At 41.9% G+C, this 12,691-nt stretch overlaps 3 protein-coding genes across 3 annotated transcripts in view; all 3 read left to right on the top strand.

Annotated features, from left to right (window-relative positions):
* LOC107718993 (gastrula zinc finger protein XlCGF57.1-like) overlaps nucleotides 1-12,691 on the top strand; it is a 193,691-nt gene that overhangs the window by 48,281 nt on the left and 132,719 nt on the right. The window lies entirely within an intron of this gene.
* Nucleotides 2,809-7,755, top strand: LOC107719067 (uncharacterized). Its single transcript, XM_016526374.1, has 5 exons — nucleotides 2,809-2,964; nucleotides 3,478-3,603; nucleotides 6,412-6,528; nucleotides 6,836-6,952; nucleotides 7,428-7,755. The coding sequence occupies exons 2-5, from the start codon at nucleotides 3,515-3,517 to the stop codon at nucleotides 7,753-7,755; spliced, it is 651 nt and encodes a 216-aa protein (XP_016381860.1). The 5' UTR covers nucleotides 2,809-2,964; nucleotides 3,478-3,514.
* The window catches only part of LOC107719059 (E3 ubiquitin-protein ligase TRIM39-like), a 19,258-nt gene continuing 14,497 nt past the window's right edge, over nucleotides 7,931-12,691 (top strand). Inside the window, exon 1 of the mRNA XM_016526362.1 lies at nucleotides 7,931-8,076. Coding sequence (XP_016381848.1) covers nucleotides 7,931-8,076 — 146 coding nt within the window. The remainder of the gene's footprint in view (nucleotides 8,077-12,691) is intronic.

Below are 12,691 nucleotides of genomic sequence, written 5' to 3'. Positions count from 1 at the left end.
AACAGTACATGTTGAATTTGTGCTGGTCAGACGAAGTTTGAACATTGAGACATACGCAACTAAGATTGATTGTTCAATAAACTCTGTTACTTTTTACCATCACAACTTTGTCTCCTGCTTCTGCTTTCCTCGGTCAACTTCTTGACTGACAGAAGACTGTTAAACACTCGTTTTGGGTATTTTTGGATACCAGACAAGACTAGCTGTTGACAGGGTTTGGGTATTAACAGCGCTGCTGACCAGCTGTTCTGTTACTGGACAAACTTATATTTTCTGTAACCCAACTAAGCAAGCCAGAGGAACCAAAACTCCATCGGTGACAGAATGGAGAAAAAAACCTTGGGAGAAACCAGGCTCAGTCGGGGGACCAGTTCTCCTCTGGCCAGACAAAACCATCAGTTCAGTTCCAGGCTGCAGCAGTTAATGTATCGTCACGAGCCGCAGGGTTTAATTTGGTTTTGTTTGTGTATGTTTTATGACTCTCAAAGCCGTGATTCCCATTCACCTCCATTATAAGACTGACAGACTGCAACGGTTTGAGTTAAAAATCTACAAAGTCACCTACATCTTGGATGCCCTGGGGGTAAGCAGATAAACATCACATTTTCATTTTTGGGTGAACTATCCCTTTAACTTTTATAAAGAATATCTCTTTGGGTTTGAGACTTGAATCTTTGCGGCTTCACGGATCTTCTGTAAGCACGAACAGCTTTTAACACTTCAAAGACAAAGGAAAACATGAAATCGCATCATATGAACCCTTTAAATTATATAACGGTATATTAGAAATACCATCATATGATTTAACAATCATTTATATATAATATACTTCATATTTTAAAATATAACTAGTTTACGGTAGCTAACAATGGACACATCCAGCTTGGTTGTCTGATTTCTCTACTGGAACACGGTCCACTTGGGTGCGACGTCATTCCCAGCTCCGACCTCCGAGGTAAAAGGAACGCAGCGGGGAGCGGTACAAGATGGCGCTCTAAAGTGGTCGTCTTTCCCGATCTCTGCAAAACACTGCTTTTTTTCTAAGTTAAGTGTCCCTTATCGAGTCAGATTTTTTCTGAAACTTCTAAATATCTAGTGTAGATTCGGAAATAATGTCAAAGTCACAAAGGAAATGGGAAGACTTGCTAGATCAAGCTGTTAGCCGTTTAGCAGCATTCAACGGTGTGACGCCTAGCTCCGAGCTTAAAATATCACCTGATGGTACAACAAGCACTGCTCATGGACACCATCCCGGCTGATCCCTGCCCACAGAGCTCATCACAGACAGACTGTGACGCATCAGAACAGATCCAAGACTCAGCACCCAAGAACAGCTTTCTGGAAAACAGCCAGGGAAGCCAGGACAACATATCACAGCCACCAGAAACAACAGAGCCACAGCCACACTCACCAGACACATTATCCCTCTCTCCAGCATCTCCACTTCTAAGCTTCTCACAGAAAATGGAGGAACTGGTTTATGCTGGGCAGCTCTCAGTGATATGTGTCGGGTCCCCGCTATAATAGCAGCAATGCTGTTATAATCCTCAGTGAAACAGCCCCTCCTAACTTTACTTTCATGAGTGTTTGCAGGACTGTTAGGAGAGGTGGAGGTGTAGCTGCTCTATTTAAAGATGTCTATCAATGCAAGCAAGTGTCATTTGGTCAGTACTTGTCTTTTGAATATCTAGGGATTGTGTTGAAAGGTGCTCCACGCATTCTGTTTATCATTATTTACAGGCCTCCAAAATACTCTCCAGCCTTTGCTGAAGAGTTCACAGAAATGCTATCAATGATTTCCTCAGAGTTTGACTGTTTTGCTATTGCAGGGGATTTTAATATTCACATAGATAATGCAGTGATTAATCGTATCCAAAATAAAAGTTTGTCTACATATTGTATAGCGGAATTACAATAAAGCTCACTTGAACTTGAACTAATTGCAAAATGATATGTCACAGGAGTCTGTAATTATTTACGAGTGTTTTATTTTTTTGTCGAGTTAGGTGGCTTGTGTAATACCCTTTTCCTATCTGTAGTCAAGATAAGATTATGCACTTAGGAAATGTTCTGTAATACCTTTTATCCTACATGGTGCCCTAACTGAAATTGTTACCTAAAAGGACCTTTTACCTTTTCTTTTCTGTGCCGTCATGACATAGCTTGTTATTTAATGTTCTTATGTGTATTCATACCATTTGCTGTTAGTAAATGTTTTAAAGACATGTTTTTTTTCAGACCAGTCAATGACTTCCATTGACTCACTGTGTATACCGTTGATGCATGATATGTAACTTCCTCAAAATAAAATATGTTGAGGAAAAAAGTTAATGGCATGATTTTTCACTTGTTTCAAAGTAAAACCAAACATTAAAAAAAATATTACTTTGTGATATAATAATTCATGCATCAAAGGGATATAACACAGTCTGCCTCCCCTGGCATTGATTTATATCTAAGCCAGAACAGACCACGAAGTCTTCTGTCCTAATTTGTAAGTATTTTAAAGTGCTTATAATTTAGATCCGATTTGACTTACCTAACCGGAGAATAATAAAAATAATGTGTTTAAATACGCACCATAAAACAACGTAGCGCATGACATCACTCATCCGTGTATTTTTAGGTTGTTCATGTGCTCTGTTCTCATTCTCATGACACAGTTTTATCAGAAACAAATAGTTTTGTCAGTTTTCCTGCAGGAGGCGCTGGAGGCTTCGATTGCTGTACTGAAACAGGATCCGGAAATGACCTCATCAAACAAACCTGTGAAAGTGAAACTGTCAAACGTATCTGATACTGAGTAGGGTTGGTAAACACTGGGCAGTGGGAGCAATTGAAAACGTAACTTTCTCTTTATCTGAAATAACCTTCATGTGCCATTCCTTTGAAAGTGAAAGAATAAGGGACGCCATTTCAGGGCAAATGTTTACACTGGATATTTAAAGAGCCGTATATTTTTCGGTAAGTTCAGAACATATTCTACATGTAACCATATAGTAATAAAAACGAGCTGCTATTTTGTTCGTTTTTTTTATTTTGTTTGGTTGTTTTGTTTTTTGTACTTCCTTGTATGGTATTTCAAACACAGACCATTACATTTCGGCAACATAACAGCTCTGACAAAAATGGCAGAAACATCAACAATTAAAGTGATTAAGTGGACTACTTTTGATATTTACTCAAACATAAGGCTTGTTCACACCAAGAATGGTAAATATAAAGATAGGTTAAAATTTTAAAAAATGAAGTCCACATCACTACTATAATGATAACAGCACAGAAGAACGATACCATCACTTTAAGAAAGTTTTTTTCCAGCTAATGAACAATAAAAGCATTGACAGCTAATCAAATGTGGTGTTATTGTATGTAATCAGAAACAATACTGATGAACAGTATTTATGATTGTTGATAAACAGCACAGCTGCTAGCCACTGCAGTTCAGTTTACCTCCAAAATATTTTTGTTTTTGAGTTTTCATGAGGAGAGAGAGAAGGACACTGGCTCTAAAATGAGTTCTCCGTCTTCTGAATCAAGCTGTGATCAACCCATGAAGAACCTACCCTTTGCTTTTACTGATGCAACAGTGACTGACCCCAGGTAAGATACTAGCCATTACTGCATTAGCCAGATTATTTTTTCAAAGTAGTGATGCACCATAATATTTTTTACTGAAATACCAAAACTGAATTCATTTAGTGAAAACTGAAACTGAATCTATTAGTTTTAATCAATTAATTAATCAAATGTATTTAAACAATGCTCAAATATAAACAAATAAAATGCACATTAAACAGTTTTATATAAACTTCTTAATAATATGATTTTCCTACTCCAATTCATTGTTGAAATGTAAACATTTAAAGATTACTGTAATGTACTGTACTTCTTTTGAATTCATGAAAGATTTTTGCAAAATAATGAAGACATCACTAACAAGTTAAGAATATAATTAATATGTAATACAGTGCGTATATTTATCAAAATGCTCCTCTCTAGGTTTTTTTTTTCGTAGCTAAATAATGACATTGAATGTCTTTCCTGAGGTAAATGTAACATTATTGTTTACAACCTGTTTTATTGACATCTTTTCTTGTTTGAAACACTGACTGACGCATGCATGTGCATTCCTCTGCACGTAAACAACACATGCGTGTGGTGCTGCTGACATAGAACACGCATGTGCTGCGCCTTGTTTACGAGCAGAGGAATGCACACACATGTGTCATGGTACTCTCGATAATGACTTAAAGGAGAAGAATTGTTGAATAAAGTCGTTATTTTTATTTTCTTTGTGCACAAAAAGTATTCTCGTAGCTTCTTAAAATTGCGGTTGAACCACTGATGTCACATGGACTGTTTTACTGATGTCCTTACTGCATTTCTCGGTCTGGAAGCAATACCTGCCTGTCTCTAATAACTGCACTGAAAGCAGAAACGTATCAGCGAGCCAAACAACTTTTAGAGCATGACCCCATGACCACAGCTGTTTGACCCCATGTTAACAAGACTCTGCACCTATATACACTCAGGACGGACAGCGCGAGTGCCAGAGGAGTTAGTGCCGTTTGCAAGGATGCGGAATGAGCTGACATGTTGGGGTGATGTTTGTATTTCCAGGGGTCTTTGTACAGTAGTGCCAAGCAGCCTGTGTGCACGTGTCCTTTCAATGGCACATGAAGGACATTTGGGCATTGTAAAATTTAAGCAGAAATGCCGGGACCTGGTTTGACAAAATTAACACTACTGGTCAGGGACTGTGAACCGTGTCTCCTCAGTGGAAAGACTGGACAACCAGCCCCAACCCCTTTGCAGCCAGTCCCATGGCCTTGGGCACCTACAGCTAAGCAACTGTGGGGAAATTCATGGCCATGGAGTTCCATTCTACATAAATGTCCCGAGGTTGTGCCGGCAAGGATGGTTACTTCACAGAATATCTTGCAGATACCGGACAATCTATTTGCTCATTGGGGCGTGCCCCATGCCATAACTACTGACAACAGGCCCCAGTTAATTTCCGCAGAATTCTTAACCTTTCTCAGCAAATGGTTTTTATTTCCTTAAAAAAGCAAAATGTGACCCTGGACCACAAAACCAGTCATGAGGGTCAATATTTGGCCGGGATACAACTATTTGAAAATCTGGAATCTGAGGGTGCAAAAAAATCAAAATATTGAGAAAATCATCTTTAAAGTTGTCCAAATGAAGTTCTTAGCAATGCATATTACTAATCAAAAATTAAGTTTTGATATATTTACGGTAGGAAACTTACAAAATATCTTCATGGAACATGATCTTTACTTAATATCCTAATGATTTTTGGCATAAAAGAAAAATCAATAATTTTGACCCATACAATGTATTGTTGGCTATTGCTACAAATATACCCCAGCGACTTAAGACAAGTTTTGTGCTCCAGGGTCACAAATGACAGTGGGGGCGGTACTGCGTTGGGCAAGTAATGTATTCTGTGTACAACCGAACACCGGGTAATACCGGTAACACAGACTACCACAGCAAGCCTGATAGATAGATACTGCAATTAATCAATTAATAAAAAAAAAAATCATGTGCTGGTGCAACCAGTGGAAGAATAAGTCTAGAACCCTGTGGCTGTAATTACAAACCAGGGGTGAATGAAACTTTGATAACAGACACAAGGTCAGGCATACTAACATCAAGGTACTGAACTGGGTGTGAGTCCGCAGACCTCACCGTAGCAGCAAAATGGCATCGCCAGTTACAGCCCACTATGTTCCTGTTAAAGACAAGGGCGACACATGGGCCTGAGCATTTGATATTACTGTCATAAAACTTGTCGTACAGCTTCTTAAGGTGGCAAATTATAAATTTGTTACTATAGCTACAGAAGAAGGAGATGAATATCACTGAATGGTTTGAATTTGGATCTGTTCCTCACAGGTTTTGTAAATATATTGTTGTGTAAATAAATGTTCCTTATGCCAGCTTAATCAAGTGAGTTCTTTAATGGACTTTAAAATTGAAAAAATTTTCATAGATTTCTTAAGTCATGTTATATATGTATTATAATATATTTAATTAAAATGAAAGTAAATGTTTAGGCTAGGTATCAATTTTAAATTAAATATTAATGAACAGTACAGTAGATATAGAAATGAACTGGAACTGGCCCAAGTGCATTTTGCTGTCTGGGAAAGTATCACAAGGATACCAAAGATTTGGATTACAGCACACAAATAAAATACTTTTATGATCATTGTTTTGTATGTTTGTGTATGGCAGCATATTTTCTTTCTATTCTGTTGTTTTATATACGCATGTATGGATGCATGTACCCCAGAGCTCCTGGAAACCACAACAAATTATTTGTGTGTTTGTGCATTCCTGGCAAATTCCTGATTCTGTTTTGTCCATTGTCACTATCAGCAGGTGGAAGAGGCTGAGATCAGAGTCTCCAGAACCCAGTGGTGTGTCTGTGAAGAGTAATGCATCTATGATGTATCCCCCTGCACTGAGTGAAGCAACAGTGACCTCTGACCTCAGGTAAGACACTTGCCATTTTTACACTTGCCAGATGCTTTTTTTTTATTGACTTACACTGAATTCCAGAAGCCTGCAGTCGGTGGGTGAACAGTACCTCATATAGTAGCATCACAGAGAGGCACAAAAATCACTTTCCTGAACCTGCACTTTCTGAATCTCGGAACTGTAATTTGGTCTGGATAAATGTGTCTTCTAAATAAATAAATGTAAAAGTATAGTGCATTCAAGCTATACATTAAGACAGGAATCAGTGGTTGAGATCAGAAATTGACAGCAGACAGGCCTAATATGCCATTGTCACTATCAGCAGGTGGAAGAGGCTGAGATCAGAGTCTCCAGAACCCAGTGGTGTGTCTGTGAAGAGTAATGCATCTATGATGTATCCCCCTGCACTCCGTGAGGCAACAGTGACCTCTGACCCCAGGTATGACACTAGATGTTTTTTGCATTTGTCAGATTATTTTAAACAAACGGCTTATTGTGTATTCCAGCAACCTACACACACACACACACACACACACAAATCACTTTCCTGACCCTTCACTGTTCCTCGCTATTGAATGAATACCAGATCAGTATCATTAGGGGACATAAATCAGGTTTGGCAGGATATACCCCAAATACCCAGCTGTGTGTCTGTGTAGAGAAACAGTGATGAATTCAATGATGCAGTGACCTCTGACCCACCGTTAGCATAAGCATTTACTTCCTAATTTACTGTAGTACATCCCAGATGAATAATAATTTAAGAAATTCAATGAAATAACACTAAATGTGCTACAAAATATGCATCACAGGTACTGCACAGGGGTTACAAAATCATATCCATTAATCATGTGATGGTCTTCAGCAGTCATTGTAATCACTGTCATTTGATGCTCTTTTCTTTTTAATTTCAGCAGGAGGGAGATATGTGATCTGATCAGATCTGTGCCGTCCTCTACATCCCACTATCAGACCCACATCAGGCAAGAAAGAACTGAAGCAGTCCTGCAGACACACACACTGAAGACTGCAGACCTGCAGAGAGTCAAAGACCAACACAAAACCAGCATAAAGATCAAATATGAGAGATTATTTGAGGGAAATAAACTCCAAGAGAATGAAACCCTCCTGAACAGGATCTACACACAGCTCTACATCATAGAGGGAGAGAGTGAAGGAGTGAACGAAGAACATGAGGTTTTACAGATGGAGAAAACAGCCAGAACACAATATTTGCACTGAGATCTTTAAGGAGGAATCTGTGATTCATCAGAGGAAAGTCTACAGCTTCATCCATCTGAGCATTCAGGAGTTTCTTGCTGCTTTCTATGTGTTTTACTATCACGTATACAGCACTGCAGAAGCATGTTTTGATTCACTGGAAAATCTCCATGAAAGAGTGGCTGGTAAGGCTGTAATGAACAAAAATGGACAGCTGGATCTGGCCTACATTCTTCAGATGTCAGAGGAGCCACTGGATGAGCTGGACCTCAAGAAATACAACACATCAGATGAGGGGAGAAGAAGACTGGTACCAGCTGCGATCAACTGCACAAAAGCTCTGTAAGTGTTAAATCATTTTACAGTGAAGAGTCACTTCTGAATTAAATTAGTTTTTGTTGTTGTGATAATACATCTTGAATGTATTTTACTTATTTTCACAGTAGGAAGTCAACTAAAATGAGAAAACAAACAAGTAGCCACGATTTAACGAAAACAAAGTAACTAAAATACTAAAAATTACTAATAAAGGGATGAATTAATAAAAAACATACATTAACAAATTAAAAATATATAATTTTGTATTATCTTTTTTATGCATGTAGAGTGTGGTAAATTGTGGCAATGTGTGGTGTTGTCACAAATCAGGCCTCTGTGGCTCTCTCCGACCGCCACCGGAGGGCACCCTCTCCTGAGTACTAGCATTCATGGACTCCATTTCCCATACACCCCGTACCTGGGACTGATTACTGGCACAGGTGTTTCCCCTTAGCTTCCCCATTTAAGCTGCATCCGGACTCTTAGTTTTCGTGAAGTCTTGTTTTGCCACGGCTAACATCTCTGAGTGTTTATCCCCTGTCTATTTGATCTCTCGTGTATTATCTTGGATTGTTCATTCTAGTGTGATTCTCTGCCGCCTGCCCCGACCCTCGCTCTTTTACTGTTTACTCTCCTGGATTGTCCCTGTTGTTCCTGACGCCGTTGATTGATTACTGCCTGTTTGACTCTGCTATTTATTTAATAAAAGCTGCAAATGGATCCACACGCCTCTGACCCCTCATTACACAAGACTTCACCGAACACAGATCCAGCAGCTCTTTATAAGCTCACCACCGAGGTTTCTGCCCAAGCCTCCATGTTAGCCTCTCATCAACAACAGCTGCGACTCCCCTCGCTCACGGAAGAGATGGTGAGGACGCTACAAGCCCTTCGCGTCACCATGCCTGAGCCCAACATTCCTCCATCCGTTCCGTCACAAACTATTCCCAGTCCCAGTCACTCATCTACCAGCCCACGTCTGGCATTTCCCGAGAAATTCGACGGCTCACCGGAAAGATGTAAGGGCTTTCTATTACAATGCTCCATGTTTGTAAATCAACAACCGCAGTTATACCCCACCGAAGATAGTCGGGTTTCGTTTGTTTGCTCATTGTTGACTGGACGAGCTCTGGACTGGGCCACTGCTGCTTGGGAGGGGAGACGGCTGTCATTTCCATCATTTGACTGCTTTCTGAGACGTTTCCGCAAGGTTTTCGAGAATTCAGCGGGCGGAAAGGAGCCTGAAGAACAGTTACTCGCTCTACGACAAGGACGAAGCACAGCTGCGGATTATGCTCTCTCATTCCGCACCCTCGCAGCACAGTCAGGATGGGAGGACGAACCACTTAAACTGCTGTATCGCAAGGGACTCACTGCCGAGTTAAAGTCAGTACTCGCCTGCCATGACGAGGGGAAGACCCTCGAACAATTCATTGATCTCTCCATTCGCATTGATAATTTAATGTGTGCACGACATTCCCCTCACCACATTCCTGTGTATACTCAAGCAGTCACAGTTTCCTCTGAATCGGAACCCATGCAGATTGGTTTCACTCGCCTCACAAGTGAAGAACGAGATTCGGGGGCTGCGGGAAATTTCATTGACATAAGGTTTGCCAACACCCATAATCTCCCTCTTGTTCCATGTGAATCCCAGGTGGCAGTGGCAGCTTTAGATGGACGTCCTTTGGGCACAGGACAGGTCAAGTTCATCAACAAGGATCTGTGTCTCTGAACTGGCATACTTCACACGGAAACCATCCGCCTATTCGCCATTGAATCTCCTCAGAATCCCATCATCCTTGGCCTGCCCTGGCTAGAAAGACACAACCCCCGAATTTCATGGACAAGTCAAGTCAAGTCACCTTTATTTATATAGCGCTTTTAACAATACAGATTGTGTCAAAGCAACTGAACAGCATTAATTAGGAAAATAGTCTAGAGGTAGAGTTTTCCCACTATCGCAACCAGAATCTGAGGCCATGAAGTCATATATTGAGGAGGAGCTTTCAAAGGGGTTCATTAGACCATCCATCTCACCTGCGTCAGCTAGCTTTTTCTTTGTCAAGAAGAAAGAGGGAGGTCTCCGACCATGCATTGATTACCGCAGTCTCAATGATATAACAGTCAAATTCCGTTACCCTCTACCTCTAGTCCCAGCAGCTCTGGAGCAACTTCGCACTGCTAAATATTTCACCAAGCTCGACCTTCGCAGCGCCTACAATCTGATTCGCATCCGGGAGGGAGACGAGTGGAAGATGGCTTTCTCGACAACGTTAGGGCACTATGAATATCTCGTTATGCCGTTCGGATTGGTCAACAGTCCTTCAGTCTTCCAAGCTTTCATTAACGATGTTATCCGTGACATGCTGAACCAAGGGGTCATAGTCTACATTGATGACATCTTGATTTATTTGGATACCCTGGACTCCCATGTGCAGCACGTGCGGGCAGTTCTTCAGAGGCTCATTGATAATCAACTATATGCCAAGATTGAGAAATGTGAGTTCCACCAGACAGTTACCTCTTTTCTTGGTTACATCATTAGCGCTGAGGGGGTAGCTATGGATAACAAGAAATTACAGTCTGTGCTCAACTGGTCTCAACTGACTACTGTAAATGAACTACAGCACTTCTTGGGCTTTGCAAATTTCTATAGACGTTTCATTCGTGACTTCAGCACCATTGCAGCACCTCTCACCTCCATGCTAAGAGGAAATAAACGACGTCTACTCTGGTCATCATCTGCCACCATGGCATTTCAACAGCTAAAGGAAAGTTTCACCTCGGCGCCCATTCTTCACCATCCTGACCCTGAATTAGAGTTCTTCGTGGAGGTGGATGCATTCAACACAGGCATCGGAGCCATACTCTCTCAGCATCAGGGTAATCCTCCCAAACTCTTCCCCTGTGCCTTCTATTCTCGGAAACTCAACTCTGCTGAGCAGAACTATGATGTTGGAGATCGGGAACTTCTAGCCATGAAAGCAGCCTTGGAGGAATGGCGTCACTGGTTGGAGGGGGCCAAACTTCCCTTTGTTGTTCTTACGGATCACCGCAACCTCGAGTACCTCAGATCGGCCAAACGACTCAATCCATGGCAGGCAAGATGGTCCCTATTTTTCACACGTTTCAATTTCAAGGTAACCTATCGTCCTGGCTCAAAGAATTCTAAGGCAGATGCTCTCTCCAGGCAGTTCGAATCAGCTCAGATCCCATCATCCAAGGAACCCATAATCCCCTCTAACCTCATTCTCGCTCCTATCCAATGGGACATTATGACAGAAATTGCAGAGGCCCAGATCAGTGAACCCCCTCCGTCAGAATGTTCTCCTGATCGTACCTATGTTCCTCCTAGCCTTCGTCATCGTGTGATGCAATGGGTCCATAACTCCCCCAGCGCAGTTCACCCAGGAATTACGGCCACCATTCAACTCATCTCTAACCGGTTCTGGTGGCCCACTCTCCAAGCGGATACCATTAATTTTGTTCATCAGTGTACCATTTGTAACGTCTCCAAATCTTCCCACCAGCGCCCAGCAGGTCTTCTTCAGCCACTTCCTGTTCCCCAACGGCCATGGTCACACATAGCTATAGACTTTGTCACTGATCTCCCCAGCTCAAGGAACTATACCACCATCCTAACAGTAATTGATCGTTTCTCCAAGGCATGCCGTCTCATACCCCTAAGTAAACTCCCCACAGCCTTTGAAACAGCAGAGGTACTCTTCGAACAGGTCTTCCGTTTTATGATGTAGGAGATCGGGAACTTCTAGCCATGAAAGCAGCCTTGGAGGAATGGCGTCACTGGTTGGAGGGGGCCAAACTTCCCTTTGTTGTTATGACTGATCACCGCAACCTCGAGTACCTCAGATCGGCCAAACGACTCAATCCACGGCAGGCAAGATGGTCCCTATTTTTCACTCGTTTCAATTTCAAAGTAACCTATCGTCCTGGCTCAAAGAATTCTAAGGCAGATGCTCTCTCCAGGCAGTTCGAATCAGCTCAGATCCCATCATCCAAGGAACCCATAATCCCCTCGAACCTCATTCTCGCTCCTATCCAATGGGACATTATGACAGAAATTGCAGAGGCCCAGATCAGTGAACCCTCTCCGCCAGAATGTTCCCCTGATCGTAACTATGTTCCTCCTAGCCTTCGTCATCGTGTGATGCAATGGGTCCATAACTCCCCCAGCGCAGGTCACCCAGGAATTACGGCCACCATTCAACTAATCTCTAACCGGTTCTGGTGGCCCACTCTCCAAGCGGATACCATTAATTTTGTTCATCAGTGTACCATTTGTAACGTCTCCAAATCTTCCCACCAGCGCCCAGCAGGTCTTCTTCAGCCACTTCCTGTTCCCCGATGGCCATGGTCACACATAGCCATAGACTTTGTCACTGATCTTCCCAGCTCAAGGAACTATACCACAATCCTAACAGTAATTGATTGTTTCTCCAAGGCATGCCGTCTCATACCCCTAAGTAAACTCCCCACAGCCTTTGAAACAGCAGAGGTACTCTTGGAACAGGTCTTCCGTTTTTATGGACTCCCTGAGGACATTGTCTCGGATCGTGGCCCTCAGTTCACTTCCCGAGTTTGGTCTGCGTTCTGCCAACGCCTCAACATTAACGTC

The sequence above is a fragment of the Sinocyclocheilus rhinocerous genome, unplaced genomic scaffold, assembly GCF_001515625.1.
Source record: "Sinocyclocheilus rhinocerous isolate Xijiao unplaced genomic scaffold, SAMN03320098_v1.1 scaffold673, whole genome shotgun sequence".
Classification (NCBI taxonomy): Eukaryota; Metazoa; Chordata; class Actinopteri; order Cypriniformes; family Cyprinidae; genus Sinocyclocheilus; species Sinocyclocheilus rhinocerous.
This window is presented reverse-complemented; position numbering and strand designations above follow the sequence as displayed.

Excerpts from the sequence above, each read along its gene's own strand:
- LOC107719067 (XM_016526374.1), top strand. The coding sequence starts at position 3,515 with ATGAGTTCTCCGTCTTCTGAATCAAGCTGTGATCAACCCATGAAGAAC. Across the intron at positions 6,529-6,835 it reads ACAGTGACCTCTGACCTCAG|CAGGTGGAAGAGGCTGAGAT; the intron begins GTAAGACACTTG and ends TGTCACTATCAG. Across the intron at positions 6,953-7,427 it reads ACAGTGACCTCTGACCCCAG|CAGGAGGGAGATATGTGATC; the intron begins GTATGACACTAG and ends TTTTAATTTCAG.